Source organism: Vombatus ursinus, unplaced genomic scaffold, assembly GCF_900497805.2.
Source record: "Vombatus ursinus unplaced genomic scaffold, bare-nosed wombat genome assembly UNPS02014798.1, whole genome shotgun sequence".
NCBI lineage: Eukaryota > Metazoa > Chordata > Mammalia > Diprotodontia > Vombatidae > Vombatus > Vombatus ursinus.
This window is the reverse complement of record NW_020954576.1, coordinates 19385281-19409730: the sequence shown is the minus strand read 5'-3', so window position 1 is coordinate 19409730 and position 24450 is coordinate 19385281. Positions and strand designations below refer to the sequence as shown.

At 35.7% G+C, this 24450-nt stretch overlaps 1 protein-coding gene across 2 annotated transcripts in view; it reads left to right on the top strand.

Annotated features, from left to right (window-relative positions):
- LOC114049643 (RAC-gamma serine/threonine-protein kinase) overlaps positions 1-24450 on the top strand; it is a 362981-nt gene that overhangs the window by 213081 nt on the left and 125450 nt on the right. For both annotated transcript variants that reach the window (XM_027870919.1, XM_027870920.1), the window contains 2 exons: positions 3168-3312; positions 12981-13112. In XM_027870919.1, the coding sequence (XP_027726720.1) occupies positions 3168-3312; positions 12981-13112 (277 nt within the window). The remainder of the gene's footprint in view (positions 1-3167; positions 3313-12980; positions 13113-24450) is intronic.

Below are 24450 nucleotides of genomic sequence, written 5' to 3'. Positions count from 1 at the left end.
TTTTCAATTATGATAGATAAATAAGTAGACCTGGTAAATTACAGAAACAGACCTTGAATAGGAAGCACAATGCTAAAAAAAAAAAAAGGAAGAATGAATATTTTACTCAAGTAAATTGTTCTCTTTTTCCTTAAAACAGATAATGTGAATTCAATTTTGCATGTTCACTAAAATTAATTTTTTTTACTTTTACTTTTCTTAGAATACTACTATTCTAAGCTGACCTGTAAGAATTTCTTCTTTAGCCTCCATAGGATAAAACATTTTTGAAATTTGTTTCAGACTGTTTCATGTTTAGGTTCATAAATCTATCAATAGGATGTAGCTCATAAGAGAAAACAGAACTTTTTAGAAATCAAACTCTTTCTACCTATTTCAGGTTTCTCTACTTCAGTCTGTCCTTCATTCAGCTATCATCAAAGTGAGGCTTCCCATTATCTCCAGGATCAAATAAATATGTCTTGATTTGGTTTTTATGCTCTTTCATAACCTGTCCCCAGCCCCATACCTTTTCAGTCTTATACTTTCTTTCCTTCCATGGACTCTGTATTCTGGTGGCACTGGCCTTCTTGCTGTTCCTCGCACCAGACATTCTACCTCCTGCTTTTTCTCTGACTGTCTGCTGTGCCTGGAATGTTTTCCTTTCTTATCTCTGCCTCCTGGATTCCCTGGCTTGCTTCAGTTCACAAATAAATTCTCACCTTCTGCAAGGCTTTCCAGGTCCCCTTTAATGTCAGTATCTTTCCTCTGAAATTACCTCTGATTTACTCTGTGTGTGTGTATCTGTGTGTGTGTGTGTGTGTGTGTTTGTGTGTGTACATATATACATATATGTGTGTATACATATATACACACATATTTGTATGCTATACATATGCATATATATGTATGTATATATATATATATATACATACATGCATATATATTCAAACACACACACACACATGCTGTTTTCACATGCCTTTATCATCAGAATGTGATGTTATTGAGACCATTTCTCTGTATCCCCAGTGCTTAGTACAGTGCCTAATGCATAGTAAGCACTTAACTCTTGATTCTTGGTTGACTTATAACCAAACTACTTCCATTTGAGAAATGATTAGATACTTCTGTTTTCTCATTTATGGCAGCTAGGTGATATAGTGGGTAGAATGCGGGGCCTGAATTCAGGAAGTTCAGAGTTCAAATCTGGCCTTAGACACTTAGTAGCTATGTGACCCTGGGAGAGGCTCTTAATCTTTGCCTGCCTCTTTTCCTCATCTGCAAAATGGGAATAATTAACAGAACCTGCCTCCCATGAGGATCGAGTGAAATAATATTTGTAAAAAGTGCTTAGCACAGTGCCTGGCACATAGTAGGCACTTTATAAATGCTTGTTTCTTCTACCTTGCAGTTCCCCTCTCCAACACGCGCGCGCGCACACACACACACACACACACACTCACGGTTAAATCCTTAGGCAAAATTGTTACGGCACTCACTGGTGATTTGAGCAATAATTTCTATTGAGTCCAAAACACGTCATTCAATTACACTAAACATCCAATAATCAATATCACATTATGCTCTTTGTAAGACAAAAACAGTATTATTTTATTTCCTTTAGTGGCTGTCTTTATCTGTCCTTTATCTCTTCTTTGAACAGTTAACTGTGAGTTATCTATTTGGGATCAAGGAGACAAGTGGCATGAGTAATTCAAACATTGAATAATCACCAAATTATTTATTATTGACATTTGAGTGTGTTTTTGCAGTTATATTTGGATATGAATGTATCAGATACTTGGAGAATTCATTATACTTTTTCAAAATAGTGAAACCGGTATTGCAAAAATTGAACTAAACTGGAAAAATATTTATTTTCTTTATACTGTGCCGTCCCTTTCTAGTTATTCCCATTATTCCGCCCTCCATGTTGGGAGTGAATGAGATTACTGCTCAGATTGATCAAAAGCACCATCCTAAAGCAAAGCTGTGGTGTTTGAAAATTATTACTGAAAAATCTGAGGTTCTTAATAGAAATTCTTAGGAAGCACAGAGGCTTCTGAACATCATGTGTGAATTTATGAGGGAAAGGAATATTCCATTTTTTCTAGACTTCTCAGTTACCTAGACATGATTTAGAGGGGCAGTGTTAACTCCCTGTTTCTTTGATGTTGTTGAGATTTTTTGGTTGTTTTTTTTTTTAATTGCATTTTTGTTTTTTCCTTTTCTTTTTAAACATATCGGGCAACTTCTATTGTATATTTTCCTTTCTTTGGACATGTGTTTCCTCCTCCAGTCCTGTCTTTTCCTTTAAACAATTTTGTGCAAAGACCATAGGATTTGACCATTTAAAAAATAACTTGAGATAAGATTGATATTTTTCCTGCCTGGTCTGTTTGTTTTAGAGGTTTCTTACAATATCAACTCCTTTTAGTTTAGTCCATGTAGTTAATTTTTTTAACTATTAAATTTTGAGATCGATTTGGATTTTGGGTACATTGTACTGTCAATCATTAAAGATTAATTTGGTTACTGCTCTGTTTTGTTCCATATATGTAATATACTATTCAGTTTTATCCAGCATCTGGAGGTCTAGATGGCCTTCACAGTTTTGTTGAGCTAATAAAATCAATCAGCTTTGGTTTGGATGTACTATAGGAAGTGAGTTCAAGTGATCTTGATTCTTAACTCTTAGCCCCCATAGAATTTTTAAAGTAGGACATAGAATTTCTAAAACTTAAGCCTATTTTAAAAAAGTGTTCTCTTACATTTCCAGCTGGGCAAATACCAAGTAAAGATCCTGATTGTATTTTTTTAAAAGGGTATAATTATATCAGAAATTGAAAATTTGATGCAAAAAGTCATAATGTAATTAAATTCATTATAGATAATTGAGAATAAATGGGACTGCTTTTTGAATTTAAAATTTTAAAATATTTTTCACCATAGTCCATTTTTGGGCCTCTTTTAACTACTTCTTTGCCTCCTCCCCCCTCCCCACCCCATACCTATAATCACCAACGTTTAGCCTCTGCTGCTGAACTCTTTTAGAATTAGTCTTTTCTTCAGCACAAACTATATGTGAGTCAGATTAGTTGTCTTTACCTAGTTCTACAACTGGAAACTATTTGTGCCTTTTTTCTAATCTTCTATTAACGGGAAGTTTCATTTACGATTCTTAGGGAAGAATGGACAGAAGCTATCCAGGCTGTAGCAGATAGACTTCAGAGGCAAGAAGAGGAGAGGATGAACTGTAGTCCAACTTCACAAATTGACAATATAGGAGAGGAGGAAATGGATGCTTCTACAACTCATCATAAAAGAAAGGTAGGAAAACACAATGATGACTTGTTAAACTATTCAACACATCCCTAATTTGCCTAGAAGAAATATGCTAAAAAGTGCTATTTGTAAAAAGGCGTCAGTCAGTTACCATATGATATGCAAACATATGGGGTGGTTCTATTCAGGTGAGGCTAAACTGTCTTGTGTTGTTTAAAAACAAATTAACTGCAATATCACTTTGTTTCTATGGTTCAGCCCTTTTAGCACTGAATGCTGATGTGGTTTATTGTTAAGGAGTTGTGACTGATATGCCAAGAAGCAAAAGGATACTGTTAAGTACTGTACCACTTTATACATTTGAATTTTTCTCCTTGTTTTTAATACTGTTTAGAAACTTGGAAATAAATGTCTTTTCCTAATGACTTGGTCCTTTTCCATTTGGCATTCTATGTTTTTCAGAAAGCAGAAACAGAAATGGTTCTGGTTTACTTCCTTGTTGGTGCCCTAACATCTTTGATGTCAGCAGGAGAGTGAGCAGTCTGGGAAATAGAGCCTTTTTTTTTTTGGAAAGCTGCTTCCCCTGAGCTGATGCCGGGGAAGCAAAGGTTTTTTCTCCTTCTTGTTTCAGTCTACCAAATAATGGCTGTCAGTTTACATATTTTTATGACAGTGATACATATTTTCCCCCCCAGGATTATAGAAAATTAAGAACCCAATTACTTTTAAAGGAAATGTCATTTTAAGAGACACCTAAAGAAATAAGTGTTGTCATTTTTATAATGCAATTTTTATTAGTTCAGGCTCTGAGGGTGCTTGGGAGGAAATATTACTTAGGTTATGTCACCGATAGACCCAGGATGTTAGTGTCAGAAAGGCCCTCACAGGTCCCTTAAGAAGATTCCCTACCCTTGGAACCACTTAAAACTTGCAGACCACTGGAACTAGCTCTGAAAATAGCAGCACAAAAAAGCATGAAGCTTAGTACAGTGCCTCCCCATTCCCAAGGTGAACAGAGTCTAATTTTAATGCAAAGATCAAAGTAAAGAAATGTGCTGGGAAAGTGAGCAAACAGCAAAAAAGAACTTAACCATAAAAGCTACTGCAGTGTCAGAGAAGACTAAGACATAAACTTTGAAGACAATAATGTGATAAAAGGTACAAGCAAAGCCTCAAAGAAAAGTGCTAATTAGACCCAAAGCCTGCAAGAATTCTTGACAGAATTAAAGAAGGAGATAAGAGTAGTAGAGGGAAAATTGGGAAAAGAAATGAAAGTGAAAAATTTTGAAAAGAGAATTAACAGCTTGGTAAAAGAGGCAAAAAATACTGAAGAAAGTAAAACCTTAAAAAACAGAATTGACCTAATCATAAAGGATGCACAAAAATTCACTGAAGAGAAGAACTCTCTTAAAAGCAGAGTAGGCCAAATGAAAAAGGAGGTACAGAAGTTCACTGAAGAAAAGAACTCCTTAAAAAGCAGAATTGGCCAAATAGAAAAAGAGGTATAAAAGCTCACTAAAGAAAATAATTCCTTAGAAATTAGAATTCAGCACCTGGAAACTAATGACTCCCATGAGACTTCAAAATCAATCCAACAAAGTCAGAAGAATGAAAAAATAGAAGAAAATGTGAACTATCTCATTGGGAAAACAATTGACCAGGAAAATAAGTCAAGGAGAAATAATTTTAAAATTATCTGGACTAACTGAAAACCATAAGTAAAAAAGAGCCTACATATCATATTTCAATAAATTATTACAGAAAACTGCCCCGATATCTTAGATCCAGTAGGTAAAATAGAAATTAAAGAATTCACCTTTCACTTTCAGAAAGAGATCCACAAATGAAAACTTCCAGGAGTATTACAGCCACATTCCAGAGATTCAGATCAAGGAGAAAATATTGCATGCAGCTAGAAGGAAATAATTAATATATGGTGGAGCCACAGTCATGATTATGCAAGATTTAGCAGCTTCCATAATAATGGAGTGGAGGGCATGGAATATGATATTCTAGAAGGCAAAGGAGCTAGGAATCAAGAATAACCTATCCATCAAAACTGAATATAATCCTTAAGGGGAAAAATAGTTATTTAATGATGGAGGACTGCCAAGCATTCCTGATGAAAAGACTAGAGCTGAATAGAAAATATTACATTTAAACATAAGTCAAGAGAAGCATAAAAAGGTAAACATGAAAGACTAATCATAAGGGACTTAAAGTTAAACTGTTTACATTCCTATTTGGGAAGATGATACATGTAACTCTTTAGAACTTTTATCATTATTAGGGCACTTAGAAGGAGTCTACATAGAGGACATGAATGTAAGTCAATTATGTGGGATGATCTAAAAAAAATGTGGAGCTGAGAAAGAGGAGTGCACTGGGAGAAGGGGGAAGGGAACAGTAGATTGGGAAAAATTATCTAATGTAAAAGAAGCATACAAAGAAGAGCTTTTATAGTGAGAAGGAAAATGGGGGGTGGGATGCCAGGCAGGGCTTGAACCTTAATCTTACTTGAATTGGTTTAAAGAGGGAAGAATACATATACAAACTCTGTTGGATATAGAAATCTATCTTATACAATAGGGAAATAGGAGGGGAAAGAGATAAGTTGGTTTTTTAAAAATTTTAGAAGCAGGTTTCATATTCATACTATTAAATTTCATCTTGTATTCTTATTAGATTTGTCCCATTGTTTCTGCTTATTAAGATCCTTTGAGATATTCTTTTATCTGAAATATGATCTGTTCCCTGCTACCTCTGTCAGCAAATGTTACAAGCATGTCATCAAAGTCTCCATTCTAAGCATTGATAAAAATATTTAACATGAAAGGGCTAAGGACAGAGCCATGTCATTCCAATAGAAACCTTTTTTCCAGTTTTGAACCTTTCTATTAATCAAAATTTTTGAATGGGGTTATTTAGGTAGTTAATAATCTATCTGACTTTACCAACTCTTCAGTCTCCTTTGCTAATTCATCATCCTCCTCACTACTCTAACTGTTGTTATTCTTCAAAGCTTTGACCTGGGTACTCTTTTCTCGTCTGTCTATATTTTTTCTGTAACCTCATCAGTTCCCATAGGTTTTACTATTTCTATGCACATAGCTTATAGGTCTATAGCTGTAGTCCCAGTCTCTTCCTTAAGCTTTAGTTCCACATCGCCAGTTGCCTGTTGGACATTTCAAACTGGATATTTTGGAGACATCTCAAACTCAGCCTGCCAAAAACAGAATTTGTTGCCTTTCCTGCCAAAAGCACCTATTTTCCAAACATCCCTATTTTGCTGAAGGTACCACCATTCTTCCGGTGTCTTAGGCTTGCCTTAGTATTATTCTAGAGTCCTCACTCCCTCTCACTCCTGTATTCCTAATTAATTGCCACATCTTCCTATTTCTACCTTCACAATATCTCTTGCAGTCAGCCTCTTCACTCCATTCACACAGCTATCACCTTAGTTCAGGCCCAAATCAGTCAATATATTTTAATCAGTCAGTATTTTTAAGTGCCTATTATGTGCCAGGCACTGTGCTAAGTGCTGAGGATACAAAAAGAATCAAAAGACACTCCTCACCCTCACGGAACTTCTAATCTAATGGGGGAGGCAACATGCAAACAATATATACGAAGCAAGCTATATATAGGATAACTAGGAAATAATTTACAGAGAGAAGGCACTGGAATTGAAGTTGCCTATAGAAGATGGGATTTTAGTTGGGATTCAAAAGGAGGCTAGGAAAGCCACTAAGTGGAGATGAAGAGGGAGAACATTCAAAATATGAGGTAAAGCCAGAGAAAATGCCAAGAGCTGACGGATGGAGTGTCTTCTTTGTGGAACAGCTGGGGCAGAGGGGCTGTGTTTCCTGAATCAAAGAGTACGTGTTGGCAAATAAGGTATAAGAAGACTGGCAAGGTAGGAGGGCGCTAAGTTTTGAAGGGCTTTGAATGCAAATAGCGTATTTTTTGTATTTGTTTTGGAGACAATAGGGAGCTATTGGAGCTTATTTAATTGAAAGAGGATTGACATGATTGAACCTATGCTTTAGGAAAATTATTTTCATGGCTGAATAGAGCTGCATTGGAATGGAGAGAAACCTGAGGCAGGTAGACCCAACAGCAGGTTGTTGCAGTAGTCTAGACATGAGGTGATGAGAGCTTGTGCTGGAATGGTGGCAGTCAGGTGAGAAAGGTTTTATTGGAAATGTTGCACAGAAATTGACAAGCCTTGGCAATGACTTGGGTATGGGGGGCTAAGGATATTGAGGAATCTCACATATATTATTACAACAACATCCTAATGGGTCTCTGACTCACATCTGTCCCCACTCCAGTCTAGCCTAAACACCAATACCAACATGATTTTTCTTAGAGATAGACCTGGCCATGTGACTCTCCTACTGATCAACTCCTTTGGTTCCTGGCCTAACCTTTCTGTTCTCAACCTTCTTTGTCTTTCTGAAGCCTTTCTATTCATCAGCATCTTTTCCTTGACACTCTTTTCTCTCTAGGTTTTCCTAACATTACTCTCTCCTAGTTCTCCTTTGCTGTTTTTTCTTTTTTTTTTTTTTTAATCTAAGTCACACTTGCTAACTATGGGTATCCCATGGGGCTTCATCCTGGGCTCTCTTATCTTTTCCCTCTATATTATTTCACTTGTTGCTCCCAGCAGCTCCTATAACTTCAGTTATCATCTCTATGCTGATGATTTTTGAATCTTTTTATCCAGTTTCAAAGTTTCTAACTCTCCTTTATTCTCACATTTCCAACTGCCTATTAAACACCTTGAACTGGATTTTTTGTAGACATCTTAAACTCAGCATGTCCAGAACAGAGTTCATTATTTGTCCCTCAGACCATCCCTTTTTCCTAACTTACTTATTACTATTGAGGACACTGGCATCTTCCATGTCAACCAGGCTTTCATCTAGGTGTTATGCTCAACTCCTCACTCTTACCTTCTGTATACAGTCTGGTGCTAATTAATGTCAGTTTTTCCTTCATAGCAACTCTGCTCATGTACCTTTCCTCTGACCACTGTCATCACTCTGGTGCTGGATCGTGATCCTAAGTGATGACCTCATGCCTAGATTATGGCAATATCAGACTGAATGGTTTCCTTGCCATAAGTCTTCCCATTCTATTCTGTCTTCCATTTGGCTGTCAAAGTATTTTTTCCTAAAGTGTAAGTTGGACACCATCATAACCTATTTCCTCCTCCCTATCCACCTTTGCAGACTTCTTATATTTTCTCTTCACCTTCAGTTCCTCCCCCACCCCCATGTATTCTGTGATCCAGTCACCTTGGCCTCCTTATTGTTCCTTAAACAAGACTCTCAACCTCCCAACTCGTTTTTTTCACTGGCTTTTCCTGTACCTGGAATGCTCTCTCTCCTCATTTCCAACTCTCATTTTTCCTGGCTTTTTTCAGCTTTCCGCTAAAATCCCACTTTCTACAGGAACTTCCTAATCACTCTTAAACCTGGTGTCTTCTCTCTGTTTATCATTTCCAAACAATTCAAAACACATTTTCTTTTTGTTCTTTCCACTCAGAATCAGACAAGCATCTATTTCTTACATCATTCTACTATTTGTCAGGCGTTATGCTAGGCTCCATTGTGTCATGGTTGTATACTGGACTTGGAGTCAGAAAATTTGAATTCACATCCTGCTTTTGTCATGTTTTACTTTTGTGAAGTTGAATATGTTACTAAACCACTCTGGGCCTCATTTTTCTCATCTGTTAAATGAGAGGTTTGGACTGGATGAGAAGAACTCTAATACTTAATGTCATTATCAGAATAATTCCTTTAAATAAGCATACTCATAAAATGATCACTTTATACATATCAGTGAATGATTTACATAATTAAGTTACATAAATGACATCTAGATTTTAAAATTAAATTCTTTTATGTCATAAACTTAGTATTTTTGAAAAAAATATTAAGAATATTTATCCTATCATTATTCTCTATGAACTTTTGGTAGGAGGAAACAGGAAGCAGAAGGGCAGGAAGTGGAGAATTGACTCATAGTTCTTTGTGCTGAGTAGATGCAAGAGTATCTAATGCCCAGATACACAGACATTTAATACAAAAATATTGCTGTGGTATATTTGCCTTGGTAATTTCTGATAAGCAGGAGGCTTGTCTCAGGTTATTGCTTGACATGACTAAATTATTACCGCAGGTCTTCTCTCCTCTAGTCTGCTTTGGATTGGCCAAGACAGGATCCCAGAGTTCTCCACTATGACATATATCCCACTTATAAGATTATAAATTACAGGGTTTGGAATATATAATTTTACTTTTTTGGACAACTTTGCTAAGTCATATCTTGTATACTAAGTGGTATCTTATTTCTTTACCTAAAAATGAAAATAAAAGCATTTATTTGTAATAGAGTTTGAATTGTCCTTTACTGTGAATATATATTTAATTTTAATATCTAAATTGTTAAATTAGATTATAAATCTTATTCTTCATTTCTTAATTTTTGTGCCTTTTCTTTTTTCTTTCTTTTGTTATACTTTTTAAGAGAATGTGTGCTTTCCTTGACTAGGAAAATAGTCTAAAGAATATATAGGATATATAACATTAGTGGTACTAAGTCTTCAACTTATCAAAATATGTAACTTAATAAACTGTAATTTTAATAATTCTTAAGGTTAGTGATTGGAAGACTAATCTTAAGGAAAGTTTTTACTCTCTCAATTAAAATACAAGTTTTTGCCTTGCCCTTTGATACCCTGCACAAAGGAAAATCTTTTGTTATCTAAGCAATGTATCTTGGTTAGAATACTAAATCAAGTTACATTCAGATTGCAAAATCTAGACAAATACTTTGTAATTTTGGCAGAATATGAGCATTTGGTTACAGTGATGCTTTTTAAATATTCTGAAGAGTTTTGTCAAAATAGATCTGAAGTCTGTTTCTGACTTTGTCACTAGGATTTTTTTTTTTTACTAATATTTATTGCTATGCAAAATGCATATTACAAAGAAAAAAAGGTTGACAGTCAAACTGACAGAAGCTGTGAAATTCAGAATTAGGCCTGTCATACTTTTTTTTTTACCTTATTATACCTAAGAATTATAGTTCTTATGGCAAGTTGTCATATCTCAAAATTATTTCATCTTTCCTCTGAATTCCAAAGCATTTTATATTTTTTTATTTATACTTATTATCTGTGAATTAGGTCAGAGTAAAGTGATTGCATTATTTTTCTTTGATATATAGGCATATTTCTTTCTTTCTCTTTTTCTCTTTTTTTTGGGGGGGGGAGTTAGCCAGTTGGGGTTAAGTGACTTGCCCTGGGTCACACAGCTAGTAAGTGTCAAGTGTTTGGTCTGAGGTCGTATTTGAACTCAGGTCCTCCTGACTCCAGCTGCCCCCTAACAAATATTTATTAAGTGTTTACTATATGCCAGGAATTGTGCCAAATGCTGGGAATAAAAAAAAAAAAAGGCAAAAGATAGTCCCTGTCCTCAATAAGGTCACATGGAGGCATGATGAAGTCATGCAGCTACAATGGGAAATAATCCGAGGAGGTGTGAGTTACAAAGTTGAATTCATTTTGTGGAATTATGAGTGTCTGGAGATCATGAAATCCAGGAAATCAGCAAGGTAGGAAATGATGAGGTGAATTTTCTGGTGTCCTCCTCAGAAGGAGGGGCTAGGAGAAGCTGCAAGATGTCCACCCACATCCCCTACCCGCTTCAACCAGAGGGAAGGAGGGACTCTAGATGCAGTAAGTGCTGAGGAAGTATTAGTTTCAGAGTTGATTTCATCTTGCAGGATGATAAGTTTTGGGAGAATTCATATTCACACTACATACAGTATACCACATATTCAAATGATGTAATGTTCTTCTTACAACTATATTAAATATTTAGATATCCATTTTTAATTTATTCTCAATTAGAAATTGGGTATGACCATTGAATAAATAGCTTTTTTTTTCTGCACTGCAAACTATGTTCATAATCAGTGATACTCAATTATCATTAACAAAAATTTATTAATTGTCATTGTGTAAGGCATTTTATGGAAATGCTGAGAATGTAGAAGATAGAAAATGTAATTTTTAAGTGTCATCCTCTTGACTAGTAGTAAAAGGGAAAAACTAAGAGTTAAAAGAGGCAAAATCAAAACAAACTTATGATAACACCCTATTGACTATAGAATAAAGTCCAAGTACCTTACTTAGCCTTTCATTCAAAGCCCCCCGCAGTACAGCCTTTAGTTTCCTTTCAAGTTTTTATCACTACTATAAATTAACCTTTCATGGGACCCAAAAAAGTATTCTCATTGTTTTTCTGATATGTCTCTTACATTTCTATCTTCATGTATTTGCTCAAACGGAATTCTATTTACTTACCTCTTTATCAAAATCCTGTGTGTTTTTCAATTATAGAAAAGCTCAAATACCCCTTTTCCTACCTCTTTCAGAAAGTCTTCCCCAACTATCTCAGCCTGACTTATACTGAACCACTCAATGGGCTTTTATATATATATATGTAGCTGTTTAGACACACACACACATGCCTGCAGACCACTGAATTGTGTCTTGAAGTTTTTGTGGGCCCCACAATAATAATGATGGTGATAATAATGATAATAATGATAATTGCTAACATTTAGATAGTCCTTACTATGTGCCAGGCACTATGCTAAGCATGCTATTATTATCTCATTTGATTCTCACAACAACTCTGAGAGTTAGTTGGTATTATTATCTCCATTTTACAAATAGGGAAACTGAAGCATCTAATTGACGTGCCCAGGGTTACAGAGCTAGTATGTTTCTCAGGCCAAATTTGAACTCAGATCTTTCTGACTCCAGGTCTAGTGTTCTATCCATTGCACCACCTAGCTGCCCCCATAGAACCCAGCATGGTGTTTTGATTAGCACATGTGTGCTTGATCAAAATGTAGGTTTTTTTCCTTAAATAAAGCTTTATTCATTTATTTAAAAAACATTTATCAAGCAGCTGGTATATACTAGACACTGTTGTCAGAAGATACAAAGACAAAAATGAAACAGGCCCTGCCTCAAAGAATTTACTGGGAAAAAACGTCATATGCCAGATAAGTCATCATAAGATAAAGTGAATACAAAGCAATAGAGGGGAGAGCATTGATAACTAGGGGGAATTAGGAATGGCCTCATGCAGGAAATAGCATTTGAGTAGAGCCTAAAAGGAAACTAGAGATTAAAAGAGGAGAGTAGGGAGTATATTCCAGGGATGGGAGGCAACATTTACATATTTATGTAAGTGGGAGATGGAATGTTGTATATGGGAGATAGCAAGTATATTTTTGGCTGGAACCTGGAGTGTGTGAGGGAAAGTAATGTAAAATTTACTGGAATGATAGGTTAGAACCATATTTTAAAAATCTTTAGATAGTTTGAGACTAAAGTCATATTTTGCTGACTTAGCTACAAAATATTAAAATGTCAATATTTAGTATTCAGTTTGTATTGAGTTAATTTTATATCTAAGCATCTATTTGTTTATGTAAATCAATTACATGCTATCATAGTGGCTGTGCCATTTTTTATGTGACCTTAAGAAAAATTTGAAACTTCTCCAGGCCTGATATCTATAAAAAGAGAGATCTTTAAAATACACTTCAGTTCTGTGATGATTCTATGAACCATTCATTACTCAATTTTCATTACTCATTTTTCATTTGTCCCTTTCCAGACAATGAATGACTTTGACTATTTGAAACTGTTGGGTAAAGGCACTTTTGGGAAAGTGATTTTGGTTCGAGAGAAGGCAAGTGGAAAATATTATGCTATGAAGATTTTGAAGAAAGAAGTAATTATTGCAAAGGTAACCTATTTCCCCCTTCCTTCAGAAATTTTATCCTGTGAAGTAGAAATTTTCGCTTTCACTATCATACAATCGATAAAGTTGTGCTTCCTTTAAAGTAAAATCTGATTTTTAATATTTATTTCATAATTTGGAAAATACATAATAATAATACAGCTACTGATATTCTTAAAGAATAATAATTTTATTTTAAATATGTGGAAATGCAACATTATTTTCTGTGTAACTTATTGTATGAACAGTATTAAAATATTTTGCATTAAAAAGCACTGGAATTCTGAATTCAGTATTATTATTCAAATTCAACATGCTATGATTGGAATTGTTTAGCACATTTATGGCCCTATAAGGTAGACAAAAAGTGAATTTTTAAAGAAAATTAAGGGGGTAGATTCTTAGGCTTATGAGGGAAGGCCACTGTAGGCTTTGACATTCTGTTGCATAGCTTCTGAATTCCCCTGATGACTACGTTAAGCTTAAAACTTCTGTTGTTTGTTTTTTGTTTTTTGTTTTTTTTAGGCAATTAGGGTGAAGTGACTTACCCAGGGTCACACAGCTATAAGTGTTAAGTGTTTTGTCTGAGGCCGGATTTGAACTCAGGTCCTCCTGACTTCAGGGCCGGTGCTCTATCCACTGTGCCACCTAGCTACCCCAGAACTTCTTAATAAAGTATCTTGTTAATTATTCTAGTACCTTTTTCCTAGCACTGATTTACCTCTAGACTAAAATTTATTGTCTTTTCCTGTGTACCAAAAAAACTGTTTCCATTCTAATCAAGAGTTCTGTCTTTGAAATCACTGTACATTACTTCTTGATCTGGAATATTTGCTTCCCTTCCTCCTGCCAAACCATGTCCTTTCTTGATGCCTAAGTCTGTTCCAGGTTTACCAACTTTTTATTGCCCATTATGTGTAAGGCGCTGTACTTGGTACTGGAGGAGATATAGTCTGGAAATAATTAAAATATGTTCATTTTTTCTAAGGAGCTTCAATTCAATCTCCTTGGGAAATTAAATACATACATGTAATGGATATGTATCAGTAGTTCAGCCAACTTATCCTTTCTCCTTTTCTCTTCTGAAGGAAGCCAAAATGTGCATCCTTTCCAAAAAAGAATGTGTTGGAAATTTGTCCCCCTGACCAAAAAAGAAAAAAGAATGTATAGGAACTTCTGGGGTAGTAATCTTGACTAGGGATGCAGTGTGGGAGAAGAACCAGGTTACCACTGCAGACTGAGTAAGTGTTATGCTCTAAAAGTTTGGGAGTACGTCTGGGCTAGGCTGGGCTAAACTGGACTGAACTGAACTGAAGTGAAGTGAAGGAGTTATTCAGACTGCCAGGGCTGTGTTGAAATACATGAATTCTGGGGCAAAGGAACTTGCTACTGTTTGTTGGCGTCAAGCATACCCATCAGAGCCTGAGGAGAGATACTCAGCCTGAAATCTCTAGGAAAGATGCTAAACCTGTAGCTGTAAATGAGGCCATGAAAATTTAATATAGTACTGTGAGTTTGTGACACTTCTTTTAATTTCATAGGAGAGAGTATTTCTAAGTGCTCTGCCAAGGATTCTCATATAAGTCCTGTCATTGTTCTTTCCTGATTTAAATAAGCCCATTCTATGTTAAGTTAGTTTTGTTAGCTTGAGGGCTTGCAGGGGAGTGGAAGATCCTTTGACAGAAATAAGCCATTTAAGTGTTAACTCTTTGAATTAACTCAGGGGATCACTATTAGTGTTTAATATATAGCTAACATTCTCGTCCTTGCCCCTCCATTTCTTTCCCTTTTCCTTTGTCCCAGAACATCAATGTGTATATATGAGTATCCATCACCCTGTAATTGTTTACCAGACTTGTAGTATAGGATGATTTCTGCTTTCAGTTTCCATGAAAGAGGTTTATTTGGGAGAAGGAGCAGGATAATGTTTTGAGGTGAAAAAGAAATTGTAAAGGAGGAGATTTGAAGGATGACATGGCATATATTAAAAACCATACCATGAATATATTACAAGACAAGCAGGATACATATTTCTCTGTGCTATGGTTTTTCTTAACCCACTAGGATGGAAGCAACTACAAAAGATAAAATAGATACTTTTAATTGCATGAAATTAAGAAACTTTCACATGAGTGCAGTAGATAGAGTGCTTGATCTGTAGTCAGGAAGATCTAAGTTCAAATCCAGCTTCAGACACTTACTAGCTGTGTGACCCTGGGAAAGTCACTTAACCTCTGCCTGTCTCAGTTTCCTTATCTATAAAATGGGAATAATAGTAGCACCTACCTCCTAGAGTAGTTGTGATGATCAAATGAGATAATATTTGTAAAGCACTTAGCATGGTGCTTGGCACATAGTAAGCATTATATAAATATTAGCCAATGGTGCTTACTGTCATTATCATTATCATTATCATTATCATTATCATTATCATTATCATATGTGAGATGAAAAGGAGAGAAGAGGGAGCTCTCAGCAAATAGCCTCAATATTTTCAGTGAAATATGAGGCCAGGTCCTCGACTGAGAGGGTTGGGGAGGGAGAGCCAGTTTAAGAAGTGATATAAAGTTTACAAAAGGCACAATGGTGAGTGGCATAGTGAGTCAATTAAGAATGAAAGCATTACTTTACTATAGTGAGGGCCTAATTGATATTAAGTAAAGTAAATTTGTAGCGGACCCAGGCAACATGGTCATTATTTTCTCCAGCTTTGTTCAGCAGCATTTGAGTAGGAGCAAAGGCAATATCTGGTGGCAGTAATCCAAGGCTGAGACTTGGCAGGGTAAGATCAATGTGGTAGGGTAAGGAATAAAGACCAGAGAGAAGAGGACAGTTTAGAGTTGAGCTGGTTTACCAAGGGGTCAAGATAGGGAAGAGAGGACAGTCCAGGGTTGACAGACCGGGAAAGCATCAACGGATTGAGGGATTAGAGGTCACAGTGAGGCCCAAGAAGAGGATTTGGGGTTACAAGGCATATAGAGAGGTGAAATGATGATAGATTGTGATCAGATAAAGAAATTTCATAGCATGAACATGGAAGTGGAATTAAAATGTCTAAATTGTTTGTCCCAAAGAGTTCACTGCTAGGCATATATCCCAATGAGGTCATTGACAAAAAGAAAGGCTCCATATGCAACAAAATATTCATACCAATACTTTTTATGGTTGCAAAGAACTGGATGCAAGTAGAAACCTAGCTATTGGGAAATGGCTAATTAAATTGAATTACATGAATGCAGTGGGATATTATTGTCCTATAAGAAACTAAGTATCCTGAGTACAAAGAAGATTATATAAAACTGATGCCAAGTGAAATAAGCAGAGCCAAGAAAATAATATACACAATGATTATAACTAGAACAATAACCACAAAATAATTCAAACTGAATATTGCAAAATTATAAAGGACAAGCTTAGTCTCAAAGTCTCCTCCTTTGTAGGGGTGGGGGGGTGGGTCCACAAGTGTGGAACATTGTATGTAATATTTTTATACATATACATAAAATATGTAATATTTTTATAATAGATTTATCAGTTGTGCTGATTTATTCCTCCTTTCCTCTTTAAAAACATTCTTTGTTCTCTGAGAGGGAGACTTGTGTCCCCCAGAGGAAGGATTTAGGTATGTGAAGTAAATGATTTCAATAAAAATCAATTTAAAAAAGAAAAGTAGTAGAAGGGGAAGCTAGGTGGCACAGTGGGTAAAGGGCTGGGACTGGAGTCAGGAAGACTGCTCTTCACAAATTGAAATCTGACTTCAGACACTTAGTAGCTGTGTCACTGAACCCTATTTGCCTCAGTTTCCTCATTTGTAAAATGAGCTGTCGAAGGAAACAGCAAGCCACTCCAGTATGTTTCCCCAAAAAATCCCAAATGGGATCATGAAGAGTTAGACATGACTGAAATGACTGGACAAGTAGAAGAAGACACAAAGATGAACAGGGAAGTTGAGATGACAAATTAATAAGTAAAGACAAAATGTTAGTAAGGCAATGGAATAGAATATGTGAGTGGTTTTCAAGATGTTAACAATGTCATTAACCTTTGGTGTCCCTCAGGATTCTGTCTTGTGCTCTCTTCTCTTCTTCTTCTTCTTCTATACTACTTCACTTGCTGATCTCATCAGCTCCTACGGATTTAATTAACAGTTCTATGCTGATGATTCTCCAGTCTGCCTATCTTGCCCCAGTCTTTCTGCAGACCTCCAATCTTACATTTCCAGTTGCTTTTCAGACATCTCAAACTGGATATCCATTAGTGTCTTAAACTCAGTATGTCCAAAACTGAACTCATTATCTTTCCCCCAAATATTCCCCTCCTTCTACCTTCTCTATTACTATAAAGGGTAATACCATGCTTCCAGTCTCTCAGGCTTGCAGCCTAGGGTTCATACAAGATTCTTCACTCTCTCTCACCCCTCATATCCAATCCATTGACAAGGTCTGTTGATTTCACTTTTGCAAAATTTCTTGCATATGCCTCCTTTTCCTCTCTAACTCTGCCACCTCTCTGTTGCAAACCTTCATCACCTTGATTATTGCAATAGCCCTGCTGGTGGGACAACCTGCTTCAGGTCTCTCCTCACTCCAGTCCATCCTCCATTCAGCCACTAAAATGATTTTCCTGTGCAGGTGGAGTCATGTCACTCCCCGTACTCAATAAACTCCAGTGACTTCTATTGCCTCCAGGAGCAAATACAAAATGTTCGGTTTGGCTTTCAAAGTCCTTCATAACCTACTCTCCCTCTGTCACCTTTCCATTCTTCTTATACCTTACCCCCTGATATGTACTCTTCCATCCAGTGACACTGACCTCCTGACTAATCCACATGAGGCACTTCACCTCTTGGCATTCTTCCTAGCTGTCCCCTGTACTTGAAATTCTGTCCCTCCTCTGTTTTGACTACTGACCTCCTTGGCTTCCTTTAAGTCCCAACTAAGATCCTCCTCCTTTATAAGAAACCTTCCCCAACCCCTCTTAATTTCAGTGCCTTCTCTCTTTTAATTATTTCCTATTTATGTTATATATAACTTGCTTTGTATGTATTTGTTTGCATGTGTCTCTCCCATTACTTTGTAAGCTTCTTAAGGGCCAGGACTTTATTTTGTTCTTTTTGTATCCTCAGTGCTTAGCACAATACCACACACATAGTAGGTGCTTAATAAATGTTTATTTATTGATTGCTTGATTTTCATGTGCTAATAAATTAACAAAGTGATATGAAATAGAGACAACCCTAAGAAGGTCAGAAGAAAAGTCAGTCCCTATGAAAAGTTTGGCACATTTCTGTAGGAGAGAGAACTTGGTGTTATGCACTAAATAGAAAATTCTTCTTGAAGAGTGGGGAACTAGAGCTGTGAGGGTTTGTGCTTCTTGCTTGATGAATTTTGAGGCGGCTGTGTATTAACATGACAGTAAAATGGTTGGCTATCTTCCTGGGTCATACATACATATATATATGTATATATATGGGAGTATTTGTATGTTTGTATGTATATCTCCAGACCATGATGATGATTTACTTCCTAATGCTCATAGATTTCCACAGCGCATTTCTTCTGATTCACTTAAGTACAAATAGTAATGCTAAAAGGTACCCAGAAAGCATTACTGAAACCTATAAAATCTTGGGCCCCAAACTGGATTACGACCTTACATCTTTTCATCAATGAATCAATCAACAAACATGTGTTAAGCACTTTCTCTGTGTTAGGAACTATTCTAGGTACTAGGGATACAAAGACAAAAATAAATCAATCCCTATTCTTTTAAAAAAAATTGTGGTTTTTTTTCCCCAGTTGCACATTAAAACAATTTTTATAACATGTCTTCTTAAAATTGAGTTCCGAATTCTCTCCCTCTTTCCACAACCCTTCATTGAGAAGGCAGGCAATTTGATGTAGTTACACATGTATAGTCATGCAAAACATATTTCCATATTAGTAATGTTGTGGAAGAAAACATAGACAATAATGAAAACCCAGGAAAAATAAAGAGAAAAAAGTGGGCTTCGATCTGTTTTGAGACTCCATCATTTTTTTCTCTGGGGATGGATAGTATTTTTCATCATAAGTCCTTCAGAGTTGTCTTAAATCATTGTATTGCTGAGAATAGCTATGTCATTCACAGTTGATCATCTTACAGTATTGCTCTTAACTGTGTAGAATGTTCTCCTGGTTCTACTCATTTCACTTTGCATCAGTTTGTGTAAGTCTTAGCAAGTTTTGCCAAGAGCATCTAGCTCATCATTTCTTATAGCACAGTAGTATTCTATCACAATCATATATCACAAATTGTTCAGCTATTCCCCAATTGATGGGCATCTTCTCAATTTACAGTTTTTTGCTACTAGAAAAGAGCTGCTATAAATATTTCAGCGTATTTCCAAATTGCTCTACATAATGGTTGAATCAGTTCACCTTTCCATCAACAGTGCTTTAGTGTCTCAGTTTTTCTGTATCCCCTCTAAAATTTGTCATTTTCCTTTTCTGTCCTATTAGCCAATCTAATAGGTGTGAAATAGTACCTCAGAATTGTTTTAATTTGCATTTCTCCAATCAGTAGTGATTTAGAGCATTTTTTCATATGGCTATACATAGTTTTTATTACTTCAACTGGAAAACTGACTTCATGTTTTTTGATCATTTGCCAATTGGGGAATGGCTCTTTTTTTATAAATTTGACTCATTTCTCTATATATTTGAAAGATGAGACCTTTATCAGAGAAACTTTCTTCAAAAATTTTTTTCAGTTAGAATTGCTATGTATGATCATATTAAACATATTTTTCCACATTACTCATGTGAAAGAAGAATCAGAACAAAAGGGAAAAACCATGAGAAAGAAAAATATAACAGAGAAAATAGTATGCTTCCATCTGCGTTCAGACTCCATTGTTCTTTCTCTGGTTGTGGATAGCATTTTCCACAGTGAGTCTTTTGGAATTGTCTTTTATCATTGCATTGCTCAGAAGAGCTAAATCTAACAAAGTCAGTATCACACAATGTTGCTAATACTGTGTATAATGTTTTCCTGGTTCTGCTCACTTCACTCAGCATCAGTTCATTTAAATCTTTCCAGGTTTTTCTGAAATTTGCCTGCTTACCATTTCTTATGGAACCATAGTATTCCATTATGTTCATATACCACAACTTGTTCAGCCATAACCCAACTGATGGGCATCCCTTCAATTTCCCATTTTTTTGCCACCAAAAAAGAGCTGCTGTAAATATTTTTGTATGTATTTTTACCATTTTTATGTTCTCTTTGGGATACAGACCTAAAAGTGGTATTGCTGGATCAAAGGGTATACATAGTTTTAGAGCCATTTGGACATAGTTCCAAATTGTTCTCCAGAATGTTTGGATCAGTTCCCAACTTCACCAACAATGCATTAGTGTTCCAATTTTCATACATCTTCACCAACAGTTACCATTTTCTGGTTTTGTCATGTTAGCCAATCTGATAGGTGTGATATGGTACCTCAGAGTTGTTTTAATTTGCAATAATGGTTTAGAGCATTTTTTCATATTATTATAGATAGCTTTAATTTCTTCATTTGAAAAGTGCCAGTTCATATCCTTTGACTGTTTATCAATTGGGGAGTTACTTGTATTCTTATAGATTTGACTTAGTTCTCTATATATATTTTAAAAATGAGGCCTTTATCAGAGACACTGGCTCTAAAAATCGTTCCCCAGGTTTCTGCTTCCCTTCTAATCTTGGTTGCATTGGCTTTGTTTGTGCAGAATTTTTTTAATTTAATGTAGTCAAAATTATCCATTTTGCATTTAATAATGTTCTGTGTCTCTTCTTTGGTCCTAAATTCTTCCCTTCTCCATAGATCTGACAGGTAAACTATTCCTTGCTCTTCTGCTTTGCTTATGACATCACCCTTTATGTCTAAATCATATACCCATTTTGACCTTATCTTGGTCTAATAGTGAAAGATGTTGCTCTGTGCCTATTTTCTGCCCTACTGTTTTCCAGTTTTCCCTGCAGCTTTTGTTAAATAGTGAGTTCTTATCCCAGAAGCCAGAGTCTTTGGGTTTGTCGAACAGTAAATTACTATAGTCATTGACTACTGTGTCTTGTGTACCTAACTTATTCTACTGATCCACCCCTCTGTTTCTTAGCCAGTGCCAAGTAGTTTTGATGAGTCTTGCTTTGTAATACAGTTTTAGATCTGGTATGGCTAGGCCACTTTCCCTTGCATTTCTTTTCATCAATTCCCTTTGTATTCTGGACCTTTTGTTCTTCTAGATGAATTTTGTTATTATTTTTTCTAGCTCTATAAAATAATTTTTGGTAGGTTGATTGATATGGCATATAAACCTCATTCTTCTGAACTTTTTTCTTGCAAAACTAGCAGATTTTAAAAAGTGACCTTTTGATAGAGATACCATCTATATCTATCGTTGAAGTTCTTCAGAGATCCCAGGTATTCACATATATAATTTTAATGCCTACCCCAGATTATAGCACAATTCATTTATAGGTATTATAAATGAATGTGAAAAAAAGTATCAAAATGTTCTAACCACTATATTTTGTCGCTGTTTTTTTAACTTTATATTTTGACAAGTTGCTTTTAAATGTAATTAAAAATTATTGGCATCTGTGTTTACTTTTTATCTTAAGCATACCTTATCTTCATAGCAATGACTAAATACTATGTGAACTAGAGTAATGCAAAATTTGCATTAAGGGAATGTTTATCTGATTAAATATAAAATATGGTAGAAAAACTACTTTAAAATATATTAATACAGTATTACTTCTATCTTACTCTTATCAAGTGGATGTTGAAGAAGATATTATTGTTAAAGTTAGTTAACATATACCAATTTGTTCATCTTTTTTTGTAGAATTTAAAAGATTATTTTCTGTCCTTGATAACAAATAAGAGATAAAATTTGATTTTTAAAAGATAAATCTATTGATCAATATATAGTAGATAATAAAAGCTTCTTAAATTGAATCGATGACAATAAGGAAAGTAAAGTTTATACTAAGTTTATTGTTTCTCTAAACATTGGGAATTTATCTTTGTTTTCTCTTCTTTGTTTAGTCCTCCCAGTAGCTGGTACTCAAATGATATAGAATTCTGAAACATGTAAGGGGACTTTCTATAAAGTATGATGAGAAATTGCTATAATCACTAAAATTTTTATAAACAGTATGCTTTTTGTTGTTATAACTGATATTAGTTTCTATTGCCAATAATGTAATTTGCTTAAAAAAAAAAAAGATTTACTTCAGTTCAATTCATTAAGCATTTATTTCTCCTTATTTGTGAGCACTTTGTAAAGACAAAACTAAAACAGTTTCTACACTCAATGAGCTCACATTCTACAAGGGAAAGCAACATGTATATAGATAAATAAATTATAAATAATTCTGGGGGATGGAGAGCTCTAGTTTTGGAGTATGGAGGGAGGCATCCAGAAGGGCTTCCCTTGTAGATGGTAACCCTTGAGCTGAACATTGAAGGAACCTTAGGATAATAGAAGATAGAGGTGAGGAGAGAGACCATTGTAGGTATGAAGGCAGGAGACAGATTATCTGCTAACATGTCTCCACTAAGTCTTTTGTTCTTCAGTCTAAAACATTATCAGTTTTCTGTCAAGCTCCAGGCCATTCACCATCTTGAAAAGAGAAAAGAAGAGAAAGTTGTGTTCTAGTTAGCTTTTCAATAATCTTCTGAAAATGTGGAACACAGAGCTAACCAGAGGGTGTCAGATGATTTGACTGGGAGTATGATGGAATGATCACCCACTTTCTGGACAGTCTTCCTTTATTAATGCAGCATAAGTTTTTATTGGCTTTTTTGCTGGCAGTCCACTAAAGCTCTCAATCTTTTTCAGTGAAGTCGTTAAAATTTGAGAAGTTTGGTAGCTTTTTGGTAAAGAATTTAAAATGCAGATACCTGAATTCTCTGATGTCTAAATTGAGTTTTATAAGTAACACCTGAGGCTTTCAGGTTCACTCTCCCAAACCTGCAGATGCACTAGCAAGTCAGTATCCCAGAAAAAGGCTACATTTCCCTCTGAGTGTTCTAGGAGTATGATAAGGAGATAGGGATGGATTTCTCTAATGCCATAGCTCTTGAGCCTGCATTATAATGTGTTCTCCCCAATTTTAACCACCAGTGATTAGCTTTTACAAAGGCATATTTACTTTGAAAATATCACATTAACAAAAGTTACAAAGTACTCCTCCCCAACACTTTGGTGAACATTCCACCTTCATTAGTAGAATGAGCTTAGACTTAGAGCAGTTTCTGTGTAAGTTTTGCCACATTAGTTTCACTCTTGAATTCAGCATCTTGACTTGACTTTTGATGTATGTTGTATCAAGCAGGTTAACATCCAACTGATACCACTTACTTTTGCTGCCTTTTGAAACTCACAAAGAAAGCCAGAGCCCTCCAGTACTTTTTCTTAAAACAAACACAAAGAGGAAAAATCAGAAGCCAAATGCCAGCCCACGTGGGGCTGATCTGAGCCCTTTTCCCATCCAGAAGCTTCTTGCATGTCCCTCTCACCTAAACCACAGCCGCTCAGCAAGGAGTAAGGACAGGAGACTTGCTTTGGCTGGCACTGACTTTTGAATCCACTCCCGTCTGGCTCAGTAGTCCGTCTCTTCTCCCTGTGGTTAGCAGTCTAAAACCAGTTACAGAAGATCTCCGTGCGCGCCAGATTGAGGAGCCAGGGCCCCTCCTTTATGGAATCAAGCTCCCCAAACTCTTCCGTGTGTGCTGTCAGCAGGCAGATCAAGCTGTACATGCTCTGCGGATGGAGCTTCACTAGCCAGGCCCCAGTTACATATGAATAATTACATGTAGTTAAATCTAAGTGCGATGGGCTATGTGTATGAGTTTCAACCTAGATAATTTGGAGAAGCATTACCAAGTTGACCTTTGCATATTGAAATTTTATAGCCACCACAATTCACAGATAACCTCCTACTAACTTGTGTGGTTTTTATCTGTCAGAAGAAGGATTACTTGCTTGATTAAATCACAAATTCTTAGTGTTGAGGTATATTTAGTTTTATTTAAATAAAAGGTGTTTTTTAAAATTTGTTAATAAGTATTTTGTAATTAGTCCGCATAAATGTATCATAAACTAAAAATTGTTTTTTTATTAATAAATTTATTTATTTTTAGTTTTCAACATTTACTTCCACAAGATTTTGAGTTTCAAATTTTCATCCCATCTTGTCCTTCCCCCCACCCCAAGATGGCATGCATTCTGAATACCCCTTCTCCTAGTCTGCCTTCCCTTCTATCTCTCCCCTACTTCTCTTATCCCCTTCCCCTTCCATTTTCCTGTATGGCAGG